The sequence below is a fragment of the Malurus melanocephalus genome, unplaced genomic scaffold (genome assembly GCF_030028575.1).
Source record: "Malurus melanocephalus ecotype Western Australia unplaced genomic scaffold, MMel_1.1 scaffold_113, whole genome shotgun sequence".
Classification (NCBI taxonomy): Eukaryota; Metazoa; Chordata; class Aves; order Passeriformes; family Maluridae; genus Malurus; species Malurus melanocephalus.
This window is the reverse complement of record NW_026623345.1, coordinates 2,080,961-2,107,531: the sequence shown is the minus strand read 5'-3', so window position 1 is coordinate 2,107,531 and position 26,571 is coordinate 2,080,961. Positions and strand designations below refer to the sequence as shown.

Below are 26,571 nucleotides of genomic sequence, written 5' to 3'. Positions count from 1 at the left end.
CTTCCTTCTAGAACTTTGTAAGATTTTGTGGACCCTCTGATTTTTTTCTATTTCTTTTGACCACAAGCATCTGTGAATCTTGGGTGCTCCCTKCTGAAAGGTGGGATGCCACAATCTGGAATTCTCGTAGGTATAGTGGAACAACTGAAAACCTTGGATCCAAAGTGGGGGTGTCTCAAGAAAACTGTTATAAGAATTTGATAACGAGTGATGTTATTATTGGGCATAGCTGGGATTGCTGCTGCATTTAGATGCAGGGTGAAGCTCATAAGGATGCTGCCAAGAAATTGTGTTGATATGCCCRTACAAGCAAAGCTTCAGCAACAATTATATTTGAATGGGTTGCCATTTCCCTCATGGAAGCAAGCCCTTCTACTAGAGATGCCATTCATGATGTTGAAGGCAGGAAGGATAATCATTGTGTCTGGCCTTCATAACAGCCATTAAAATTCTCAACACRCACAGGTTGCATTAATCCATTATGTCTCAGCATCATCCTCAGAATTTGTATGGGGCTGCCTGATCATTCTGTAGAATCAGTGTGTGCCTAGAGACAACTTTCTTCTCCAGGTGGTCCCTGCAGACCTTGGCCCAAGCTTTCTCACTTTTACTGTATGAAAAAGGTGATGCATTTTCATGCAACTAGAATCTGAAATTGTTCTGTGCAACCACCTTAACCCTACCGTTATTTCCCATTTCTCCAACCTTTCCCAGAAAACATTTTACCTATAGTAAGTTTGCACTTTTTTCCAGRTTGTCGAGACAGTTCCACATGCCTGAACCTTATACTGATCCTGCAGAGCCTTGCTTAAATATCTGTTTAGGAAAGATATTGCCAGGGATTAACCTGTGTAGCGCATGCTTTTCTAATGGTGAATGCCATTCTAATGCTGAGTTTGTTTTGTCTTAGTTCCTGATTTAATTTTCTTGTGTGCCTGCCCACTGTTACTTTTACCAGCCAAACTATTTCTAGGCTTTTGTTAAACAGACTTGTTTTCCATACAACCCTGTTGTTCAGCTTTAGCTGCATCTCTAGATTTGAATTATCTATTTAGTTACTTATCAGTTTTCCATTATTTTGTCTGTGACATCAGAGAAAGTAGTCTGCAGATGTCTGGTCCCTTTGTCCTCTGCTCTAATAATCTCATGCTTCTCACCTCTTAAAATTTCCCAAGATTAAAATCTCTAAGAAGCCGGGGTTTCCTTGGCCAGCTCTTAAAAGAACTTGGTGGGKCAGAGTTGGAGTAGATAATCACTGAAGGACTTTTAAACATCCTTGCACTGTGTTGCACAATGCCTCTTGCAGTGCTTACAGACCATCTGCCTTTATCAGCTGGATTTTATCAGCCTAGTGGAACCTCAATCTTCCCTTACTCCAGATTATATCAAGGTTCCTGTAATGAATAGTAACAAACTAATAGAGTTGTAAAGTGGAAGCTGAATTTGCACCATTTGTTGTTTTCCCCCAAACTTCATCTTAGGATAAATKACAAGCATTTTTATCCTGTGATACATTTTAGGAGAATGTTTTGAATAGCGTGTCCAAGGATATTTGCCAACTCTGGTTAAATGTCAGCCATCTGTTTTCAATTTTAAAAGGGCTGTTTGTAGATGCAGCAACTGGCAATGATAGGAACAAATCAGTGAGTTTGGGAGACCCCAGGGAACTGCAGGCTGGTGAACCCCACCCAGCCCTGCAAAGCTGATAGAGCAAATAGCATCGAAAGTCTCAAACATTGAAGACAAGAAGGTGACTGGCAGTAGTCAGCATGGATTTTTACTGGAGAAGTCATGTCGGGATGACCTGGTCATCCTCTGTGATGAAATCACTGCATTGATAAATGAGGGAAGAGGAGGGAGTGCTGCCCAGTTTGAACAAAGCTTTCAGTGGTGTTTGCTGAAAGAGTCTCACAGACAAACTGATGGACTACACACTGGRTATATGGACAGTGAGTTGGACTGAGAACTGCAGAGCTGCTGGGTTCAAGGAGTTGTGATCACTGGCAWAAAGCCCACTTGAGTCAAGTTGCTGGTATTGAGACCTGGGTCCTGGGACCAATACACATTCAAGTTCCAGACGTTTCCCTTTTCCTTAAGCAACAAGTTGAGCAGCCCAAAGCACAGAACTAATCTTTCCCCAAAACCAAATATACTCCAGGTCAACAGTAGCAGCATACAAAGTAACAGGGACAAAGCCTATTTTTGGAGTCAAAGCCTATTTATACTGGTAAAAAGCTGAAGTTTGCTTTCTGCAATTAACAGGAAAGAGATGCTCCTATAAATACACATGGAAAGTCATCATGACTCTTAGAATTTATTTCCAGGAAGGAAAAAAGTCTWCATGAAGAGCTATATAGTGCTCTGCTGGCATTCTCACTGGCTGGCTGCAGTGTGGTGTCCAGCAGCCCTCAACAGCAGGACACAGGCTGCCCCTGCTACAGCACTTGCAGAAGTGAATCTTATTTTCTTACTCATTCTTTTGGCTCCACAACTTTTCTCAGGGCTCAGATGTATAGAGAGATTAACCAAAATTACTCCCTAGGTGAATACTTGCCCAGAACACAGCAGTTATTTGGGGTGGAGTTTTACAGCAATCATGTCAGTCTCCTGAAAGACAACCCTTAGTCACATTTTTTTCCAGTTGTCTAGAATCTGTAAAATTTCTGTTGTAGCTGAGTCTGTGTGCTTCACATTCAACATCCATCAGGTACTGCAGTGAGTTTGTAGAGAGAGGAAACCCCTGAGACAGGAAAACTTTTGACAACACAGAGGAAAGAAAGCCACAGGCATGGAATACTGGGGTTACAAATCTTTCTGCTGGCATTTCAGCATCCCTGGAGCATGATTCTCACTCTGTTTATGTCTTTGGCACAAATAGCTCAAGCAATGTCTATCTGACCTTTTGATCGCAKCTCTGCTCTTGAGGCCGGTGCCTTCCCTCTCACCTCTGCCAGCTCATGAGGTGAGAGTGAAGAGGAAACAGGGCAGTACTGACCTGTAGCTCCCAAAAGCCATGTTGGCCACATGGTCCCTTGAGCCTTRTGGCTGAAGCCCTCCTGACATTTGTTCTTCCAGAGGAGTGACTGAGGGGTTCGGAGACAAAGCACAGAGATTCTTGCTTTCTAATATGCTATGAACTTTGTCACTCAGTCTCTCAAAGAATGGGCGACTCTTGCTCAAAAAGCAATTCAAACACTGTGTCCTACCATCTCTTTATTTATTAATTTATTTACTGGACCTTGAAAGAACCTTGTATTAGAAAGACTGTCCTAATCCTCCAATCAAAATCAGGCAGGATGAGTACAGCTATGGCTAGGAATAACTAACAGAACAGTGTGAAACTATTCCCAGTCCTCTCCTGGTTTGGCTTCCTCCTTGTGCAACAGCAGTACCACCAGCTGGCAAGAGCTGAGGCCCCAAGTCACAGAGATCAGAAACAAAATACACTCAAGAAGGGAAGTGATGACAGCCAAGCAAACCTGCAGCAACTGGCTGGAGTTGGAGACAGGCAGCAGATTGAGTGTTGAAAGGGGTAGTGTCGACTGCCACATGTTTGTAGCATACAGTGAAGGCATAGTCAATAACAGCATAGACTGGCTGCAGGCTTTAGGCCAAGGGGTACAGTGGATCTCATCTTGGTTCCACAGACAGGAATGAAAATGGCCACCCATGCATATGTCAAGCRTGGCCAATGAGAAAGCGTGGAGGGAGCCTGGACTGTTTGGCAGAAGGAKTGAAGACTGTGGCCATGAAGTAGTTAAAAATCCTTTCTGTCTTGGTTTGAAAGACAGGTATCTGCCAAGGAAGGCAGGAACCTCCCTTGGAATGGAGAATATGACTCCCCCCGCTTCCCTCCAAGATATGGGAAAAGGAATAGCAGGTCTTTACTGGTATATACGACAAGGTAAACAAGCAACAGCAACTGCAGTAACAACAAACAAACCCCGAACCCCAGTGCCAGCCTCCTCCGGGCTGTCCTACGCCCTCCCCTTTGGTGCAGTTACGGTCRCAGCCGGCAGGGGCGCTGTGGCTCCCGGCCCGGCAGGGCGGGTGCGGTGATTCCCCCGCGCCGGCAGGGGGCGCTGTGCCGCGGGGCTTTCTCTCCCTCACGCGGTAATGGTGGCCCCGGGTGGCGGGACTGGGTGGAAAGGCGGCTTTCTTTAYGAACTCACAGCGGGAGCCGATCCTGGTGCTCCCTCTGGACACCAGAGGAGCCTGTAGCAGGAACCTTGGAGTAGCAAGCTAGGAAGGCAGGAATGAGCAAAGTCCCAGAGCGGTGGATGAGATGTATCAGAAATTCGGCAGCTGTAGCTGGACCCTCGGGGCATGCCAGCAGGGCAGGGGGTGCGAGCGAGGGTGGCAGAGAAACCTCGGGGCAGTGGCAGAGGAACAGCGGGGGCTGGACAGAGGCCGCTGGCTCCGGTTAAGAGAGACTCCCTGGAAGGAGGAAGGGGCTCAGGGATCCCGAGGTCTCCCTGAGGCACCCAAGCCGATGGTGAAGGGTCCTTTGGTGAGGTAGGGTGTTCATGTCCCAATACAACGGCTGCTCTTACGAGCAAAGGCTCACCTACGGCAGGAGAAAAGCAGGATGCTGGGCTCCGGCGGCAGCAGCAAATTGTCTCCCCCAGGCAGCAGTTCCACCCTTTTCCTCCGAAGGTGAAAGAGCAAGAGAACTAGGAGCTGTCCCAGCCCCACTTTTCCAGCCCAGTTCTTGCGGGATCTCTGTTCTTCACAGAGAAACCCTCAGATCAGAGAAGTGCAGCCAAGTGCCCTGCTCCCCTGAGCCGGGTAACTTTTTGTCTCTCTTAAGCACCTGGTCGTGGTTGTTCCTTAGCAACAAAATAGAGAAAAATTCCCTAAAAGAAATAAAAAGAAAAACCCTAACCTCTAAATATTTACCCAAAATAAGGGTGAGCTGCCTTACATAAAGGAACAAACTGATTCATCTATACTGTGAATAGGAAAGCAAGGGGACCTGCAAGACAGGTGATGAGACAAAATAGATGAATACTAAAATTAGTTGTTTGGGGACAATTTAGACTCTTTATTGCTGAGATTTTAGCGGGACATGCATGTAAATGGAGCCTAGCGAAGACTTAACAGCTTTGGAATTTGTGAAGTCATTTTTGGTCCTGTRAGTCATTTATCAGGCCCCACACCATTCTGAATGCTGCATTTGATGGAGCATCTGATGCAGGTGGGGAGTTGGTAACCCTGTTTGCCAGAACCCTCTCCAACCCATCATGTTTTGTTTGTCTCCAGGGCCACGGGTTTTGGGGTCTTTTTGCATCTCTCAAACAGTTTGGTTTGAAGGCTCAGTGGAATGACATAGTGTTYTTGTATCTTTTCAGAGTCTCCTCTTCCAGCATTCACAAGCATCAGTAATGCCTGCTACAGGGAGCAGAGATGGTGCAGCTGTAGATGCRGTCTCCAACCTCACTTAAAAAGCTTTGCTTACAAAGATTCAGTTTGTCCATAGAAACCAGCCCCTCAGGATGAGGCCAAAGGTGAAGACAAGGATGCAGCTGATTTTAGGCATGATTTTAACCTCCAGCATAAAACTTAGACCTCTTACACATTCCTCCTCTGAAAAAAATAACTTCCAATTATGGACACTGAAATAGGAAAGCTATACGAAGGCCTCTTTCTCCTGTGCACTGAAAATATGTGAAAGTGCTACAGATGTAGTTTTGGGATGAAAGATCTCCCTGAAACCYGTAGTCCTATACCTGACAGTGCAGCTACAATTATCTGTGCTGTTCAGCACTTCTAACAGGTAGGTCCTTCGTAGAAATATTAAGTGGTTGAAATGAAAGGAACTCTTGCCTTGGAGCAAATGAAGACCAGATGACAAGAACAGGAAGGAGATGCTTTGGAGTGTAACAGTCCCAACTCTGCCCCTAGATAAATTTCCTACGGAAATATTACTGCAGCTGTACAGAGAACTGGAACTGATGTTTAGGCCATGAAAAACCAAAAWTAAGCTGAGTTTCTGCTCTTGGGTTATCAATCCACTCACTGAAGGAAAAAGAACAGTACACTTTGTTTCATTTSAATCAGTCGTGTCCACACAGAGGGTGGACTGGTGCAGGAAGAAACYCAAGCCTACTTGCTCCCAAACTGCCCTGGATTTACCTGCAAAGGGGCGATCACCAAATAAACTAAAAGATCAACCAAGCCAACACACTATACAAATACATTTTATTTAGAGATACCCATAGTAAGATGCACAAATACTTTTCGTTCACCAATTTTCAGATCACACGACTTCAAGTAGTGGAAAAAACRAACTGCAGTTAATTACAATTATCTATGTAACAGGGCAGTAGTAAAAGATTAATTTGTCAGACTACAGCATGGTTAACAATACTCAGATGAGAATGTACAGATTTAGGTATTTAAAAAGTGCATGGGGCATTGCCACATACACTAACATGCTTCTTCAAAGAGCAAATCTTTCTGGCATGTGAACACAGTAATCCGGTTAATGCAACAGGGAAAAAACTAGGCTCATAATTTGATCTGGAAACGTATCTACTAAAAGTTTTCCTCCAAACAGCAAATTATTTATGTCTAATACGTGGAAAACCAATCTGTAAAAATCATTGTTACACTGTCCATGTAGTCAAGCAACACACACATACCTAAAATTATCAGTTCCAGTCTATATTTTCACAGCTTTTATATGGTCTTCAAAAGAGTCTGGAATACTTAATTGCATTGAACATGCTGGCAGAAGAGCTGTAATCTGAGCTCCACACTCTTGCACTCAAAATGAGTTCTTCCACAAGAGAAATCTCAATCTTCAGATTTAAAAAAAAGACATGTTTCACCTGCAAGCACATCAACTGGCTCATGTATTGCTTGGTTTACTTTTTAACTCCTTTGTAAATAGAGGGAAAGGTAGGAAGTTGTGCTGGTCTGAGACAATAGCTGAATTGGTTTAAAGTTGTATTTAAAACACATGGAACCTGCACTCATCTCCAGGGTCTCTCTCAAACCAAGGAATTCATTAGGTTCCACTGTGCAATGCAGTCCCTGTTCTGTTTTTAAATAGGGATAGTACTGAACAGTGCTTGGGAAAGACCAGCAAGGACTGTTTTGTGGGTGATTACATTTAAAAGCAAGAAACACATTAAATTAGTCTTCAGATAATCTTCCATTGCAAACGAGAGCAACCGAGGCTGACTTTGCATTAGAGTTGAGAGGCACATTTTGCATTGATGAACAGAAACCTCAGTTTACACTGCAAATTTCTATTGGTTAAAACACCACCTAATCTCCTGTTAAAGCAGTTTTTAAAAGAGAACCCAAAAGACCTCAATTACTGTTTTTATGCTTAAAATTCATAAGCTGCTTCCTCACCTATCCTACTCATACCTTTTCACCCATGTATATGCAGCTGTTTTYCCCCTTGTTTGTCTAAGAGATACTTGCTTCAGTGCACTTTGAGAGTAGACATATAATTCTGATGCCACAGGATGGACCATTGTACTATGTTCAGGAGTTAAGAAAGTCAGTATGGTTTTGTACATTTGCAGTGAACCCCAGAATAAAAACAAGAAAAAGAAAAGCCACTGAATTGCAAAAACCAGCAGTACAGGAATTGACTCCATGGGCTTTGGAGCAAACCCTTTTAGACTGAAAGGGATATRAGAGTCTGGGGAGATACCTAGAGCTGAGTAAAATGAATAAGGACACTGTGAGCAAGGTCCTAGTTTAGCAAACCACTGCCTAGGCAAGTGTGAAAATTTCAAAGTGTAGTAGGGCTCTAACAGGTGCCCCCAGGCTTTGCAGAACTTGGTACCTGAACGAGTACACCATGAGAGAACAGGGGACTTRCTCAAGTCCTGCATGTCAGAGGGTGGCAAGATGTGAGTGAGGCTGGGACAAGAGACTGAGACTGGAGACAGCATTTTGAACAAGAGTGGCAAAACCCACCAGAAGTTACTTACCCAGTTCTTTTCATAACAGCCCCACATCACACCTGCAGTGTGGAAGAAGCCCACAGCAAGCAGCTGAAGCTGTAAATCACAGCTGGCCTGTTAGCCCCTGCACTGATAACAACCAGCCAAGTGGAGGATAATGCAGAGAAGGCTCTTTCACTCCATCATCCCTGCACAAAGTATGTGGAAGGGGCTGGTGGCAGCTGTGAAGCACATTAATCATAGCCACTCATGAAAACAAAGACACAAGTGCACTGGTAACCTTGAATGYTGAGAGGAAGACTGAGTGACCACTGTTTTTTCCCCATGCCATCTTCACATCTCATCTGAAGAGGGATGACCACCAGTTTCGAAAGCTTTGAGAGCAATTAGTTTGCAGTGATCTAAGGCATGATGGCACAAACCCTCAAGGCCTACCCTTCAAACACTCCATTGCCAGCTCACCTCTGGCATAGCTAGCCTTTGTCATGCTTCCTAGCCAAAACAGATTAGAATAATTTTTCTCTTTGGAGCAGAGGATTATTGCTTTGCTTGTATCCTTACTCTTGTATAATTCCACCCAAAAAAAAATCTGTTGAGGAAGCCTTTACATGGGATCAAGTCAGCAACTCACTCTCCTGGCACTGCCCTGAATGAAACCTTTAGTCAAGACTTAAATAGCAGCCAGAGATGTCAGTTCTCTGGCTAAACCACTACAGATCAGTTAGACAAACACACTGGGTGCAGGTGCAGGGCACTTCCACTTCCTGATCTGCTGATATTCACTGAACAACATGGAGGCAAGAGAATTTCTTCTGTAAACTGTGCAGGGGTTTAGTCTCCACTTGCAAAACAGGCATCCAGTCACAGAAGTTTATGGTAAAAGCAGTGATCTTGCCACATTGGGCTACAGGTCTTCTTTTTATTATGACTTGATGCTTTTCAGAATAGGCGGACAGCTTTGAACTGATTGTTAAAAGTGAACTAGGGAAAAATGGGAGAAGAGGAAGATGCTAAAGATAGAAAACTAAGTTAAATCCATTTGTTCTGCACTGAAAAGTAAAACAGCACCTTACTGAAGTTCTCCAGAGTAAGTCTGCACCACAGTACAGACAGAACACATACAGTTAGAACAGAACACACAGACCTTAGAGCTGCATGACCATGTGTTGATGTCAATATACTGATGACTGATCATGTTGATTTTAAATACAAAGGTAGCCTCATGGATCAACAGAGTGTAGTACTGTGATTCAGTTAATTATGCACCAGCATGCCCATGGAAGGCCACTGCAAGTGAAGATATGTTCCTATTTCCATGCTCTTATGAGACAACAGGAATCAGTCGTAGTCTACGTAACAGACARAAACAGTCCAATTTCCAGATGTCAATTTGAGGTTTGTAAACAAAAATATCCTTAGAAACTAAGCCAAATGTATAATGTCTTTGTATTGAAAAAAAATCCCAACAAAACTTTTCAGAGAAACAATTTGCAAGGTAACAGAATACTGATCCCCATGTGCAGACAGGATGGTTTCACATACTATCCACCATTTCCCACTGTTCTATTTGCAAGCTGCATCAATAACTTTGAACAGTTTTATCTTACAGTTAAAAAATGTGCACTGTAATATTTGAAGAGARCTGTTACTACTCTGCTTGACAGCTTCTGTAGTAGTTCAGGGTTCTCTGTTTCTGATACAGCCCATGACAGAAACAATGAGAAAGCCTCTATTAGCTGGATGGATTTGGAGGAGTTGTTAACAAACATCAGACCCTGGATTCAGAACAAAATCCATCAAGTATCAGCAAGTCCTGATTATTTTGTCCCTCAAGGCTTTGAATCTTATTAAAAATACTTGGGAAAAAAATCCACTAAAACCAGTTCACTGTAGGACATTCTACCTTCAGGCAATAAGTTGTGATCACTGCACATTTTAAAACACCCTGTGTATTTTGGGCATTTTATGCATCACAGGCAGTGGGGAATATCCAGCATTTATGTACACATGAACATACAAGCAGCACTGAGAGGTGTCAACTGAYAAGACTGATACCAAGACCAACCAGTGCATTGATTTGTGTCTACACCACATCCTAACACAAATGGAGCAAGTCACAAATAACAGTACAATCCTGTTGCAATTTCAACACATACATCTTAGAAAAAGACAATGCCTATACCCAGCCCTAAGAAAGTGATGAGTTTGAGATAACTTTACAAAGATCAAGGTACCAGAAGAGGAAGGCACATTAACCTCTGGTTGGTCCGTTTCGGTACTATTTGGATGAGTCATAGTGATTTATACCCTGAGACTGTGGGAGGCCTTGGAAATGAAGAGACCAAGTGAATGGGCCAATACAAATTACAARTTTAATGAGATTGTAAGGTTGAGCACCTGAAATTTCCCTTTTAGTAAGGGAGTCTAGAAAAGCAGTTCCTAAGAAAACAATGTATTGACTCCTAAACTTTTTGTCCTAAAGGCAAGATTATRAATTCAAAACAATCTAGGACTAAAGACATTGCATTATGTTGCAAGAGGTTTTATACACSCTCTCAGTTTCAGTACAATGACCACAATTCATATACAATCAAGTGTTGGTGGTTTTCTGGGTATTGAAACAGTCAGACAGCCCACATTTTCTCAACTCTGCCAGCMCTGGCACTCCATTTTAAAACTCTGTGCACTTTCTTAGACCATACTGCTCTCAGAAGGATACTAGTGGCAAAGACTGTTAGGAAATTGGAAGATTCCTTTCTGCAAGAGGTTTCTTTTAATTAGCCAAGTTCCATGTGGTTTTCATGAAGAAACTCAGCATCACAAGCAAAACGATACTTCCTAATTTTATCCTTGAAAATTAATATAGAGAAAACAAGAAAGTCATGGATATATACTTGATCTCTCAAAGATGTTTCTTGTTAAGCTTTCACATACACCCTCTAGTTTTTAAATTCTTCAGGAGTCCCGAGARCCACACCAAACACTGTTCAGCTTTCACTGTTTCTCTGGTGTCCCTTGCTCATCCTCACCACACAAAGTGCTCACGTACAGTGAAAAAGGAGAGCACCTCACACAAGATTTGGCTGTGTTCTCTTTTCCACTCTCTCTTGTCCTGGGTGTCTCCTTCAGACTTTCAAATAACTTACTGAGGACACTGCAACACTCAGAAATGCATTTTAAGTTGTGGTCACACCATGGGCTCAGACTGTGGTGAGGCCAGCAGGACACACAGGGATTTTCACTTGTCTTTAACCTAAAAATKTTGTGCCTATTAGATCACAAGTCCCTGGCTCAGCATGGGCTAGCCAGAGGATCAACTCCACCTGCATCACACACAGCTCTGCAACAGCATTCCTTAGGAACAAGCTGTACCCCATTCCAGTAATTCGGTCATAGCAGCAATTGAAAAAGAAGCTAATTAAGAAGATACCAGACACCTTGGAAAATCAGGTTTATTGAAAACAAGGGTTATCAGACCACTAAAACCACCTGGCTGCTGAAAGATGCTGCTGCTTTCCCACATGCAGTAACTGACAGCCCACCTGTCCTTGGTTTCTTGCAAACGAAGCAAACAACTGACCTCGGTGAAGRGTCTAGGCAAGCCTGCTTTGTTTCACACCTGCACCAGGTGAGGCACAGCAGTTCACAAGGCCTGTAAATGCCTCTCAGCTGAGTGGCACAAATTAAGACATCAAAGCACCACTGGACGTAGCTGGATCATCAATTTAATGTTAACTTYGCAGCTGCAAGCAATATACAAAGCAAGTGCTCAGGTGAAGGAATAGGATGAAATTCTGGAGGAGAATGATCCCCATGTATCTTAATCTTTTATATATAAAAAGCTGACAAAACCCTAAAATGGAGGCAGCAAATATAAACCCCTTAATRCAATTCATAAGTTCCTCTCATGAAGAGAGTCACAAGAGTCACCCACAATATGTGTAACCTCAGTAAACAGGCTAAGGTCAGCAATGATCTTAAAAATGGATCTGTGTGTAAAATGAACAACTGAGACTAGGAACATAAACCTACTAACAACTACTCTTTGGTAATTTACTCACCTCAAACTAACACCAGCAGTACTGATGAGGGAACCAAACAAATGGACTCACTTCTTTACTGCARTCCCAGAAAGCACCAGAGGAGAGCACTAGGAATTCTCCCTACAAAACTTGACAGTACAAGGGAGGAAGCCGGAGCAATTACAGGAATAAGATGTTTAGTGAAGAAGATGCGCACAACACTTTTTGCTGTGCTCAGGCACCACTGRAAAGKAGCTTCTGATTCCTCAGGAATGTCYCATGAGGTAASATCCAGCTGTTACTGGATGCTACGAGTTGCTACCCAATATTTACATGCTAGATATTACCAAACCCATATCTGACTCACTAGTTTGGTTACCTGTTAYGAATATTGGAAATGTAATACCTAAWGATACCCAAATTAACATGTAAGTGTACTGAAAAGAGCTGAGCCGTAAAATGAACTGCCTTCTACACTCCCTGGTAGCTCAGAAGATTCCGTATAACTGAGAAGCCGATAACAGCCAGTCAGAAGGCATGTTACACTGAAAGTTCCTTTCTCTCTTTCAAGCGAGATAAACCAGAGCATGTTCCCCACCCAGAACAGACTGCTACTGTCTAATCATATCAAACACGTACAAGGAAAACTGCCCAGTTCAACAGCCTGAGCCAGCCTTCACCTTCTACCCAGTAAAAATAAAGCAAACTGAAGGTCTTGAGCACAGGTTGACAAAATGTCAGCAAGCCAGTTCCTGCTCAACGGAAGTCWTCTCTGCAAGGACAGTATCTCTACAGCAAAGTTTGGTACGATTTGGGTTAAAGGAGACAACCCCAAACAAACCATTCTAGTAGGCAGGAAAGACCAAGGAAGGAAAATCTTGAAGAAACAGTGGAGAAGCTAAAATGATCTGAATATATGCGTGTGACTGGGTCTCAGCAGCACACAGCAAGCTGTTCAAGAAGCTACTGAGGTGCAGTCAGCAGACTGAGCTCAGTCCATTGCAGGGACATATGGCCTCTTGAACAAAAAGGATTGCAAACTCACCTCTTTTCAGAGCCTGGAGACTCCCTGCTGTGCAGCCATTCATTAGTGTACTTGCATGGGAAATTATGCATTTCTAACCATGATCCTAATTTCAACAGATATCTAATCCAACTGGGCAACAAAATCAAAGACAAGAAAAATGGAATTTTTCTCCTATCACTCATCTTTGGACATTTGGAAAATCATCATCACCTTTCTCTGCCTCAATTTCTAACAGTGATTGGAACAAAAGTGATGTATGACCAACCACAAAAACATTCTGAAAACTTCACATTTGTATTGCTTTAAGCATTTAAAACCACTGAAACTGGCTAGAAATTGTGTTATCTCTGGCACAATTTGCTAGTGTCCTTGAAGCATTATCTAGTTTGGTTCCAGTTTTTTGGTGGGGATTTTCATACAGCAACAAAGATGGCTCCCTTCCTATGAGAAGTTATTTTTGCATGAAAGCATCCTGAAACCAGAATACACAGAAGCATGTGAGACTTGAGGCATTTTACATCATTGTCCAGATTCATCTGAGAATTGTGCAGAGCTTCCTATGCAGAAAAAAAAGGAGGAAAAGGGCAGTCACATTACCAAGCTTTAGGAGTTCATACTGAGGTACTTTTAGAGATTAGAGTCAGCAGGAAGGGACAGTTTTCAGTGGTGCCTCTTCAATAACTTGGGAAACTGCAGAAAAATTAGCCTGTGTGTTTGAAGGCTGAATCTCTGTCCACAAAAATAGGTTTTTCCCATCATCATGGCCCAAAATATGCTTCAATTAATAGATCATGATCAGGGCTAGAATTTCCAGAACAGGAGTTTTCCTTTGGCACTACTGACACTAAATGCTCAGCTACTAAATGTTACTTCAGCAGAACTGAAGTAGGAGTCACTCAAATAGACTCAAGTGCCTAGTTTCTTAAAAAAAAAACCCAACAAACTTCAAACCAAACCCAGTTAAAAAAAAGAACAAAGCAGAACATGGTCCTTGGGACAGAATGATCATACACACTCGCAATAGAATTACAAATCCTGCCATACTTCTCCAAGACTTGTTTTTCTTTGTATACTTCCACTTTTCTAAACCCCTAAAATAACCAAAGCAGCTACCCCATGCTATGCAATTTGCCCTTTTCAGAGAATAGCCTGACTAGCCATACACACAGTACTTTGAACTGATGAAGTTTAAGCAATGAGATCACAATAGGAAGTACAGTTATGAAACACCGGAAGATGATCTGTTAGTGAAGTGCCTGTGTTGGTGCTCAGTGCAAATTATACTTCTGGGACAGGTGCACACCTGGGAGAGAGCTCTTCTTGTGCCAGGATTTCCACCCTGATGAGAGGGAACTGCTCCTTGTAGGATTTCCAYCCACATATGCATACCAACTGGATCCTATGCCTGACACTCACTTCATACTGAGTATGAAGATGAGAGAGACTGCAAAGACCTATGCTGACTATGTTTGGGCTGTGGGCAGGAACTGCACTTGTAGCTCTGATCTCCCACAAAACAGGAGAACAGAGCATGTGCCAGCCTTGTCCTTTCTCTCAGCTTCAACCAACTGTCCTTTTGGCACCAAAGTTTTGAGGTACAGGCACACTGCTCCATGAATGTCAGCGGAAAGGCATTAATTCCAGCAGAGGAAACAGGCATCAGTAACAAGCTGAGATCTTGGTGCCTGCCAAAAGGAGGAATACACAGGAGTCTTGCATTTTAGCTGTGTATTGGGCAAGACCATYACCCTGGGATGCACACACTTCACAGCTGGACTGAGAGCATTGGACCTGTTCTCCCCTCCCAGTCCCAGGTGAAGTTGGAGGGAGTCTGAATGCAGAAGGCAGCAGGGGGTTTGGGAAAAGCCTGAGCCTCTCCTACAGCATATGCTAGTGCAAAAGTGAGGTAACACCAAGCTATCCTCCTTCATGGAAAGCTTCTCGCTTGCATTAGTAAAGTCCAAGATGCACTCTTTAATCTTGGAGAAAAAAAATAGTTTATTTATTCCATTGGCTTATTTGAGCAGATGGCCAACCAAAACAGCAAAAAAGGGAATAATTTCCACAACCTGGGATAAAAAAGGTCCTAGGTTTTAGGCAGTTTATGAAAAGCTTAAAAGCTACCCTAACAGCATASTCAGAAACTATGTTTCATCTGGACAACAGACAGATTTAGTTCATTTTGAATAATTAGCCCCCATTTCCTCTCAGCACCTCTGCAGCCCTCAATGTAATGTCACCCTGCAACAGCCATGCTGCAGAACAGCCTATACAAACTCCAGTTGTGCAAGCTGATACCTGGGATAGGCAGTGAAGAAACAGATCATTTTTGCTTCTGGCACTGCTGAAAACTACCATTCAAACACAAATGCACTTTTTAAAACTCCTGCACTTTGGATTTGATGGGCAATACCCTAGGGAATCCATCCCTGGGCTCCAGTCAGTACAGCTTAAAATCACCATATCCCTCTATGTATAAACAGTGTCATTAGACTTGTACTTTTAAAAAATAAGATCAACCCAGGCCAGGGTCAGGCTCTGCAGATAAAGTAGTTTAGCTTATCTTTTATAAATATTTTTAATATTTTTTAATTACAAGTAGTCCTCACTCCAGGTAATGTAACTGACACAAAGTACCTGCATACATGCAGCCCCGAGACTTTCACAGAAAGCTCAGGAGCAACCACTCTATAAGAAAGGAATCCTACCTCACAGCAAAGTAGAGGAGGGGGCACATGGCCAAGACAGCCTAAATGGGGGGAAGAGTCATTTGGAGTAAATACAATAAAAAAGGACTTCAAAACGCCTCCATATAAAGGATCAAGGAGGTTAAAGCAAAAACCTGGTTCAAAAAGATGTACAAAACTGTTGGAGACAGTTTGACAGAAAACTCTGCCAAAAAATAACTTGTGTTTAAATCAGGAAATCAATGGCATCACACAATTTTGTTGTTAAAAAAAGGAAAAGAAAAGTGGAAATCTCTGTAAAGATTTGCATCACAATAAAGAGTTATCATTAGCTCCATAGACCAGCATAATTCCCATGAAGTCCTGATGGAAGAGGGCCTCCTGCCACAAAGAGTTTCGTTCCAGACGAGTCGTAGCAGTGGGTGTAAACAGCATTTGGGAAGTAATTTATGTCAGAAAAATAATTCCTCCAGGTTTCATCATGGCTCTGTTAAAGGAAAGTTTAGATCGTTATTGTTGCCAAACACCCCCAAAATCCTGTTTCACAAAAGCAGAAGGTGGTTCTGGGAACCTCTAAGAAGAGGTATTTCCTCGTAACAATCCTGCAGCTTCATACAGGTACACTAAAAGATACCAGAGTTGTCCTGAAGCTTTTTCTGAGAACTTTTAGGCCAAACATTGGAAGGGGGMGGTAAAGGTAGAGATATTGCAGTGATATGACAGATAATGGAGCTAAGTTAAACAAAGCCATTAACTGTTTCATGATAACATACAGGAAACCAAASTCAGGTGTCTGCCATGGCATTACCTTAGGAAGCCACATTTTCTAAAATAGCATATGATTAAATTAAAACTGTCTTACTCCAAGTACCACATTAGATTACCATGGTTTTAGACAAAGAAAATTTATTTTCTGTTTGAGATTCTGAAAACTAGAAGTTAGATTACATTTGAAAATATAAAGATATCAAATCTAATTTAAGAATCAGTGCAAAAGAACCACAGTCACTATGCCCTGCACTCAAGCAAATAACCTTCAGTGTCCTTGCATAAAGCTTTTATAGAAAACAATTTTGCAGCACTTGTTGCTCTTCATTATTAGTTAWTATTTAGGTGAACACGATTTGGCCCAATGCCAATTCCTGTATATACTGTGTTTCCTACAGCTGCTAACTACTTACCAGCCAGCCTTTGCCGGTTGTCAACTTCAAAATTTCACTTCCTCCTAATTTCTGCTTCTGCCCATAGCAGGCATGGGGGGGCTTTTCTTCCAGAAACCTCTGGGCTCTGATATCATAAAACAGCAAGGACCCTTGCCCTGTCCCCACAGTRATGATGTGCTCGTAGAAGCTCACTGAGCGGATACCTGTCGAACAGAGAAGGGACAGACGGTGCAGTAAGGAAGAGGGATGCTTTGGCTCTGCAGTGCTGTTGTTTCATGGCTAATATTACCTCCTAGTATTCTCCACAACACTCAAGTTTTCAGTGCAGTGCAGACAAATCCCACTGATGTTCTTGAAACAGCAGCTTCGATTGCATAAACACTAGTGCCCTACTCCTTGAGGCCACTGGCTACACCAACGGTGCACAGTAAGAAGCTTCATCCTCACCAGGCCTTAGGTGTCCCAGATAAGCCATTTAGAGTAAAGAGTACCTTTGTTCTGTCTGCCACAAGCCTTTAAGTGAACACACCAAGAGTGAAACAGGACAGCAGACAGAGGGAAGAACATCATTCTGTTTTTCTCCACCAGCTAACATCTTCTCTAATTACCTGCTAAGCTGCAGTAAGTGACCATCTGAGAAAAATCAGTCCCAGCTGCCTCAACTGCATCGTGCTGATTAACAGGCTAGGCAAGTATAACCATAATAATCACTAGTCACTTTACTGCTAAGATAGCGTCAAAACCATTTATGAGCCTGATCCCCACTCAAATGCTCTCAAACAAGTACACCTTATTTTTAGKAGCTGGAATTTTYAGCACTTCAGCCAGGAATGAAAACRGAATAGGAATCCTGCAATCYAAACACCATGTTCCACCAGTACCATGGGAAGGTACAGTTCAAACTAAACATTTTAGTACATAGGAAGGTACAGTTCAAACTAAACATTTTAGTACAATTCAGTTATGTCATTACATTGAACAAAAGGAGTACATTTTGTTTYCACAAAATCTAAATTTGAAGTCTTAGCTAATGAAATCCCTTGGAACTAGTCTTGGGGAGATTCTGTATGTAGGAATTTACAATATGTCCTGTCATCTTATCTCTATTTATTGTGCAAATACTGTTCTGTTCAAGTATTCTACTCCAAACAACTCTTCCATGCAGCTCAAACACCACCACATCTATGCTTCTCCTTCCTTCATGACAGGATACCAGGTTACAAACCCTAGGGCCTTTTTAGGATCTCTTTAAAGTACTGAATTACAGCCTAAGCAAGCATTCTGGAGAGGAAAAGAGCGAGTTATGCCAGCTACATCCCTGTGTCAAGTGATGTCACCATACCAAACCAGGCTGAACATCACACAACTTTATTATCCTGGAATATCCTCAGCAGTGCACATGCCAGCAGACAACCAGCAGCTGTGGATGCAGCCAGGGAGTTTCCCCTTCCTCTCTGTACAGAGTTCTAACAGGAAACATGTCCTCATCCTTCTACCTCTGCCAACGGATTGACATGCACAGCCACCAGAATTCATGACACACACTTAGAACAGGCAAGGCCACTATGTCCTGCTCCAAATGTGAGATGAAGTCTTAGCTGCAGGCTTAACAGGTAAGAAACCACTCTTCGAGTCTCATTGCTGAAGTAGATTATAAGATGCATATGAGAATCTCTGCTTTAATTCAGAGAGCTAGAAATGCACTTAAAGCAGCTGAAGACCTTCCCCCCACCTCTGTCACACAGGCCTGGCTCCGGCAAAGACACACAGAAAGCTTTAAACYCTCTGCAGTCAGCAACAGTGATCACTTGGATAAGAGGAGAAAGGCACAGGAGTGGACCTYTTCTTATTTTTGCTCCAGAAGTGCTCTTGACAAGCCACCCAGGAGAATACTTCACACAAACAGGTGATGGAGTATGAATGCAGATGGCATTTGCTTTTCAATTAATTTATTAATAAAAAGCTATAAAATGCAGAACAACTGTGGATCTTTCCCTAACCAAAGAGATTAACTGAAGTACCATGATGTACCCACTGCTATGAAGGATATTTAGAACAGGYTTTCACAAACAAATTGTCTCCTAAGGGRCTGAAGTACTTCAGATTAATCATTTCCATTAAGCTAAAGCACAACTTGTGCCGACAACCAATCACAGTAAATTCTCCTGCACTCCTAGCCCTCTACCACCTGTGGTAAGTGTATTGAGCTTCACTCTCAAGCTGCAGAAGAGGTCTACATGCCCCAGAAGGAAATGAAGATGCAGTGGCATGTCTTACACAAGGAGAATTCCCAGAATCTGTGCCACAAAAGCTTTGTCTGCTGCCTTCAGGAACATTAAGMGCACGCAACATGGCTCTGCAGTACAGCCATGCAGAGAGCAGTTGCTTTTGTGAATCAAGAACTACAGTTCAAGGCCTGCACTTCCCTGTACAGCTGCTAAGAAAAGCAACACTTACAAGATGCACTAAAAAGCATTCACTACCTTCTTCTGTAGAGCAGACAAGGTTACACCAGAGGAAAGCCAGCCTCAGCTCCAGCCTTAGTAATCCTCCACCTTTCCTTGACCCACTTTTGTGTACAACAGAAGTGAACTCAAGTAAAAGTGGACTTATCACATCCCACAGGTGCACTTGTATATTTAAAGCACATTCAGGTAGCACTTGAAAACACTTGAACTAAAATTTTAGTGCACACATCAATGAGGAGCCTGCTTCCTAGAGGTGGTGCACCACTTCAAGTCCCAGGGAGCTCAATCGAAACAATGGAACACTCAGTATCTTGGGAATTAGTTATTTACATGCCTCTGCCACCACACCAAATAAAAAGATGAATCTACTCCACAGAACAGAAAACAGCCCTGAACAAAGGCTTTCTCCAGTCCTGAACAGAAAGTGTCCTAGAGATACTCCCTACATGCATTACTCCCCAACATGCATGACATACTTGAGGCAGAAACTTGCAGCCACCAGCCACCACTGGGGACTAAACTCCAAAATCAAGGTCAGGACCTGGACAGAATCCTCATGGAAAGCAAGTCAGGACAAGAGGTCTTGCTGGTGTCTTCTCCTGACATTACAGACTCCTCTCCCATATGTGAAAGCAGCAAAGATCTGACACTGATCTAAACACCACCATTCAGTAACCACATAAATAAGCTTCCTAATCTTTGCCAACACATACATCCTCCTCTGATTACTTGCTTGATAAAGAGATGAAGCCCAGAGACAAGCTAAATAAGGACTGCACCTGGTTAGTCTGGAATTAATATGGCACAGTGCCTCCTCATGCCTGACAGTAAAGGATATGGAGAGAAGTTTATGGAACCATGCACTCTGCAAGCCCTCAGGCCTGGCCCCGGTGTAAGGTTCAACTGGACACACTGCATTCATATAAGACAAGGAAATAGCATTCAAATCACAGTGAAAATCAGGAGTCTCACTCATGGCTTTAAAATTAAGAAGCAAGCATTCCCTCACAACACAGACTCACAATATGGTAGCAAAGAGCAGACAACATGCCTTTTTTCTAATTCATAGAGAAAAATGCAAGAACAATATAAGTWATTGTAAAAAGATTATATTTGCTTTGAGGTGGTAAAAAAAAAAAATAGAATAAGATCCAATTAAAAAACAGCAGAAAAATGCACACTTTTAGAAGTTCAGTAATATTTGGACGGTTTACAATTTAGTTGATCACTAAGGCCCTGATGTTGCCTTTCATTAGATTTCGGAACCAGTCCCATTTCGTTTGCTGGTTGCTCAAGGTATGCTGTCACAAAAGCCAAGCCTATACATACACTGCTAGTTATATAGCTGATGACTGGAATAGCCCTTCCTGCTTAATAGAAGCTTGACTTACTACAGCTTTAACAGCTACTTCTGCAAGCAAACCATTTGAAGCACCTTTGATGGGTTTCTTACCACTGCCTCGTTCTTTGGAACAGACGGATTTAACATTGTGAGAAGGCTGCCTCGGATCCAGAAAGGAGACATGTGCCTGTGATCCTACTGCATACACTGACCACTCCTGACCATAAGCCAAACACACGTTCTCCCTGCAGTATGGCAACTTTGTGGAAAGTAACTGGAAACAGAAAAAATAAAAATCAACCCGTTACAAGAGTAAGGTGTTAACAGAGCAATTTTGTAAGCTGTGTTTTACAAAGTTGCATGGAGAAAAAACACAAAAGACAGGTGGAAAAAAAGACCCAGAGGGAAAAAGCTGAAAGTGATGCCTTCCTGAAGCAATCTGAGACAATAAAGGCCGAAGCCAAGAGAAACTGACATTTTGATAAATTGTTTTAGATCTTTCTCAGCTGCTGCTACTTCTTTAGCAGGCACACAGAGACACCAGCTCTTGGCTGAAAAAGCCTGTCRCATTTGCTAGCATAGGTAAGACTGRGTGTGATCTGCCATTACACTTAAATAAGTGCAACTTCCGTTATGAATTCTACTAATCAAGCATCCACTGCATTCTACACAATAGTTCACTAACCCAAAACTGGCAGAAAGTTAAGAATGCTCCCTGCCCTCCAAAATAAGGGGAGTGAAGAGTTTCTCTCCCCTTCAAGCTCCAAATTTTAGGACATTTTATTTTACATAGAACTTTTAAGCATTTTTCGAACTCTGATGCGCTTCAAATATTTGAAGGAGATGAAGAATAGTGAACAGCCTGCAGTTCTTGAAGTTTAATTCCAAAAACAGAAAAGCACCTTTGATAGTGTGTGCTCTGCTTTCCAAAGATGAAAATACCCATCCAGGGACACGGCCCCCAGCTCCTATTAAAAGGAAAAAATAAGAGAGTTAGTTTCTGTATTACAGATAACTCTACACACTCACTCACATTCTCCACTAGGCAGGCTGCACACCCTGGATTRAACTCATCCATAATCCTGTAAAGGCTCTATCAAGACAAATTTTCATTTTTAACTTACCTTTATAGAATGTAATACAAACGGTGCCAAGTAGAATAAAAATTAGTAAGAGTAAATAATAATAACTTTCAAAACCCTAAATCTTGCTAGGCAATCAAATAATGAATTATTAGACAATACAATCTAGAGTTGACAATTCTCTTCAGTAGGTCCAACACTGATTCCAACCCTGAAGCAAATGTCTGGCACTATTCTACTGAAAACKCTACACAAAGTCTCCATCACAGAGGACTAACTAACAGCTATAGTGAAAAATAAAGCTTACAGGAGCACTGTGCTTCCAACAGCACAGCCACCTTTGCTTCAGAGCTTTTCTGTTCTTTGAGGGCAAGGAGAAAAAAAGGTRGTGGAGGATGAATTGCTACTCCCACTAGTAATAACAGGAGATCAGGATGGGAGAGGTTGACATTTACTGTTTGTCAAATACCAACAAAATAACCCCAAAGCAAGAACTAGAGCCTGCCCTGTGAATCAGTCACCTCACCTGTTGAGCAATCCAGAAAGGATTCAGCCATCAAAACAGGAACTGCTAAATGTTAGCTGGACTTGACACAGGGCAAAGGAAAGCAGAAAGAACATTCAAGAAYGGAATTCAAGTGGCATGAGATGCTTTGGCTCTTTACCTGCTTCTTGTAAATATGCCTTTACTCCCTTGCTTAAGATGCAAATCTAAAATCAAACCCACAGAAAACTGTGCCTTCAAAAATGTCTGGAGTTGTTAGTTTTTTTTTCTTCTGGGCTCTTCCATTCCCTTGGGGCAGAAGCAGATATGACTACTTCTCACAAGACAAGGAYGCAAAAGAATCAGGTAGAAACATATTAGCAAAAACATATAGCAAAAACGTTGCTTCTCCATACTTTTTACTTTTTCTAATACACAACGACAGTTTTAGGACTTCTCAACTGTCTTGCTTATTTTACTGACCTTGTTCTTATTGTTGAAAGCCAATGCTCGGACTTTGCAGTTGTCAGGATTGGTGTTCTCCTTGGGAATATCCTTCAGAGCACTRTGTGTTATGTGGGCATAGACAGGAACTTGAGACAGATTATGCCTGGCATCACTTTTGGACAACACATCCTCTGTGACTTCCCAGAGACCCATCGAACCATCCCGGGAACCTGATCAAATAGTCCATATATAAATAGTCCAATCCATACTGAACTCCTCAAATAAAAGGAATAATTAATAGGGCAGAAAGAATTAAGGATACTCTTAGTTTAATCTAACAGAATATGCTGTTAGTGCCTATATARTAATTATTACTAACAAAAGCATGATTTTACTGAGCTATAAATTTCATGATATTACGAACTCATTGTCAACTGTCCACATGGTTTTCAAGCAGCTAGACCATCTCATGTTTTCCACTTAAYACCCACAACCCTGTGTAACAATCATCGTCATCTCATACGTAGAATGAACTCAGAACACTACAGGTTCAGCCTGAGCCTGTCATTCTCAGCCTTGGTAAAAAGTCTATTAAACCAAGGCAGAAAAATCTCAAAAAGAAAAAAAAAGCTCAGCTGCATTTATGTAAATTTGGGTTTACTTGATTTCTATCAGTATTCTTATGGCTGAGTACACACCCATTAGTGAGTTGTATAGAAACAATTATTTCAAATCACAATTTGTACCACTTTGAATGAAATCTATTAGAAAAACTATTTTGCTAAAACCTGGGCCAATTCTTCCTTAAAGAATGTAACTTAGGTTAAACAAGCAGAACTCATTTTATTCTTCTACTGAGTTTGAAGATATTAATCCAAAATATGAATCACTAATCTTAAGAACACTGGATGAAGAAAGTTGGATGTCTTTGGTTCACATATCAGCACAGGCTTAATCCTTATATCTAATCTATATAAAGGCCTTATATACACATCCCTTCTGGTGTTCAGGCAACTCACTTCCATCTAAGTCAGCTGTGACAGATTTGACAGGTTCCACAATTTCCTCCCTACATAATGTGAAAAATTCTGTCAAAAGAAATTCATAATGAAGATGCCAGAAAAGACTATATATCTGTATGAGGCTACTAAATTTATCAGCTTCGCTACCTCATAGGGAAGAAGCAGCAAAGACAGTAAAGCAAAAYGTCTTGTTGCAATAGAGGTGGTCCAGCACAGCAGAGGTGCCTTTGCTACTCCACAGATAGATTCAGGCACTTGACATTATGACCTACTAGAGACAAATACAAAAAGGACCATCCTAATGGCACATGCATAACAATCAGCAGYGCAACATCCTGCCCTCCATTACATGCCATTGGTTTTAATAGCACCTAATCTTGTYTGTTACAGAGGCTGAATACTCAGCAGTAAAATTACTAAACACCTTGACATACTTTCAGAGGAAGCTGTTCCTCATAATGGCCCTGGCAGGGGAAAAAGTCTGTGTATGTTGCTCAACTGGTTAGCCCTGAACCCAAGCAGAGTATCATTTGCTACCCTAAGCCCATGCTATCCTGGGAATTATTCATCACATTTGGAGCTTTTGMCATAAAAATAATAGGTATATCCTTAGTGTCTGGAATTCAAATATTTCTGCTCCACACTTTAAAATACAGATGTAATTGAAATCTGTAAAATTAAAACCATGTCAGAGGTTAGCTGTCTTTTTTATCTTTTAATTAGGGTCACCCGTGAATTCTGAAGCATTCAGTTTAGCAACCAGACTTGTTAATTGCTTTCAACAAGTTTTCCCTGGTGTATGAGTGTGGAGACTGGAACCTACATCCTGCCTGCTATAAGCACACAGCAGACAACACGGCAGTCTTCCACTCACACATCCACCCCTGACCTTTAGAAAATATTGAGTCAACATAGTTCAATCTCACATGCTGTGCATTCTATCAGGTACTTATCTTTGCCCTGGACATCTGTAATCATCTGTGCTGTTCTCTTCAAGTTTACTAGGTTGAATGTGGGAGAGTTTTTGTAGATATCTGAGGTACAGATGTGCAAAGATCAACTTTTATATTAAATTCAAAAAGGAAATTCCAGGATTATCTTCTTGGGTTCGGAAAAAAAAAGTCCTATTAAACTAAACCAACAATTCAAATATGTGACTTTTATACGAGACTGTTATGATTTTCTGTCACCTACAGCTTGACAACTGTGTACAGAATACTATAGCCTGACAGCACAGAATGGTAGTAAACTACTAAACTAATGCAACATCATTACTATTTTTGCCTTTATGACAGTATCCTTTATGAGGTTACACTGTTTATCCAATTTAGTTACTAAGAAGTCAGTAACTAATTTCTCTGTTACAGCCTTCTGTATTAAGTGCCATAGCATAAGTGCATAGGTACACACACAACACTACAGAGAGCCTGACAAACTCAATTTTCATTGATTAGTCTTTCACATGACTTTAGGAAACTGATATTGACCCAAAGTATTCAAAAGTTATTAATCAACACTCCTCTTGAAATTACTCCTTTTATGTAGAATCTTCTCCTGTAACTACTGTTCAAACATCCCCTCACGAGAAACACAGTAATATTCTAATACTGAAAAATCAGATCTAGACTAAGGCCCTACAACAAATAAGTCCAAGAATTGTTTAAACAGCCTGTGTAGTTCCTAGTGGTTTAGAATGCYCTGACAAAGGAGCTTTCCTAACACTTACCACATGTTGTACATCAGAATAAAATTTAGAGAAAAGGAAAGTTTYAAAAACAAACAAAAAAAAAATCWAGGGAGAAAATATGACTTTACCAGAAACAGCCATAGTATCACTGATCCACGCAATTGAAAATATCCAATCTTTGTGTCCATCCTAAAAGAAGAAAGACACGTTTTCCTGTGTCATTATACTCAACAGTAATCTCAAAACAGACAAGTATTCTTCACTTTGATTTTTAGTATRAACTCAGGACACACCTATATTCAAAACTTTCTGAGAAGATTCCCATATCAAGCTGGAGCAGTTTAAGTACCTAACAGTGATTTTAACTTTTCTGGTTCTGAAGTGTGCAATTAATAAAGAGCAATCAGGTGCTAGAAAAACAGGCCTCTGACCATGGACAAATTAATCTCAAGCCTAAAACTCTCCAGAATTCTGAGATCTTCCATTTTGAAAGCAAGATTCTTCTGTAAAGTATGTGGGTTTTTTACTTCAAATGCATATCCAACAAGAAACAAAAACTTATGCTTACAATATATGGCTGACAGATAAATATTTCCAGACTCTATTCTTTAAAATGAGAAAAACTTGTAGGGTGAAGAAAAGTCTGTAAGATTCTAGTTCTGTTCAAAAAGCTAAAAAGTCACAGACATGAAGAACAAGTCACGCAAATCTTCAGTCAAGTCTTRCTGCAGCTGGTTATCTGCTACTGCAGAAACTCTGAACTGACCTCTGCWGCTGCAGTTAACCTCTGTGTGAAGTCCTGAATAAAAAGCAGAAATGATAGGGAAGTGCTCACAGGACCCCGTTATATCCTCCAGCTTGTTTTTTTAAAGATAGGCTATTTTAACAAGGTCTCAGGATGTTTCAGAAATAAAACCAGTACCAGGGTCTATTAAACTGCCACAAGCCACTGATTTAGAACTAATCTTCAAAGCCAAGTTCTACCTCTGGAATAATAYATCCACAAGCTGTGCTGCATAAGGGGAAAGTTTTAACAACCCGCAACATTGTTTTAATTTCTTAGTAACTAGGTTCAAATGTCATCACCACAATTAGACTTTGACGTTTATGATTTTGTTACATTTTTGGTGCTAAAAAGTAAGCTGAAGTAGACCTGAATGAAGGTGAGGAAGAAATCTGACTCAAAGTCCTAAGAACCCACTCCCATGTTGA

The 26,571-nt window shown here is 41.5% G+C and overlaps 1 protein-coding gene across 1 annotated transcript in view; it reads right to left on the bottom strand.

The window, feature by feature from the left end:
- Positions 1 to 6,184: 6,184 nt before the first annotated feature.
- The window catches only part of DCAF12 (DDB1 and CUL4 associated factor 12), a 32,001-nt gene continuing 11,614 nt past the window's right edge, over positions 6,185 to 26,571 (bottom strand). The window contains exons 4-9 of the mRNA XM_057369650.1: positions 25,488 to 25,548; positions 22,687 to 22,880; positions 21,540 to 21,605; positions 20,749 to 20,911; positions 16,846 to 17,030; positions 6,185 to 16,151 (exon numbers count right to left, since the gene is read on the bottom strand). Coding sequence (XP_057225633.1) covers positions 15,993 to 16,151; positions 16,846 to 17,030; positions 20,749 to 20,911; positions 21,540 to 21,605; positions 22,687 to 22,880; positions 25,488 to 25,548 — 828 coding nt within the window. The 3' untranslated portion in view covers positions 6,185 to 15,992. The remainder of the gene's footprint in view (positions 16,152 to 16,845; positions 17,031 to 20,748; positions 20,912 to 21,539; positions 21,606 to 22,686; positions 22,881 to 25,487; positions 25,549 to 26,571) is intronic.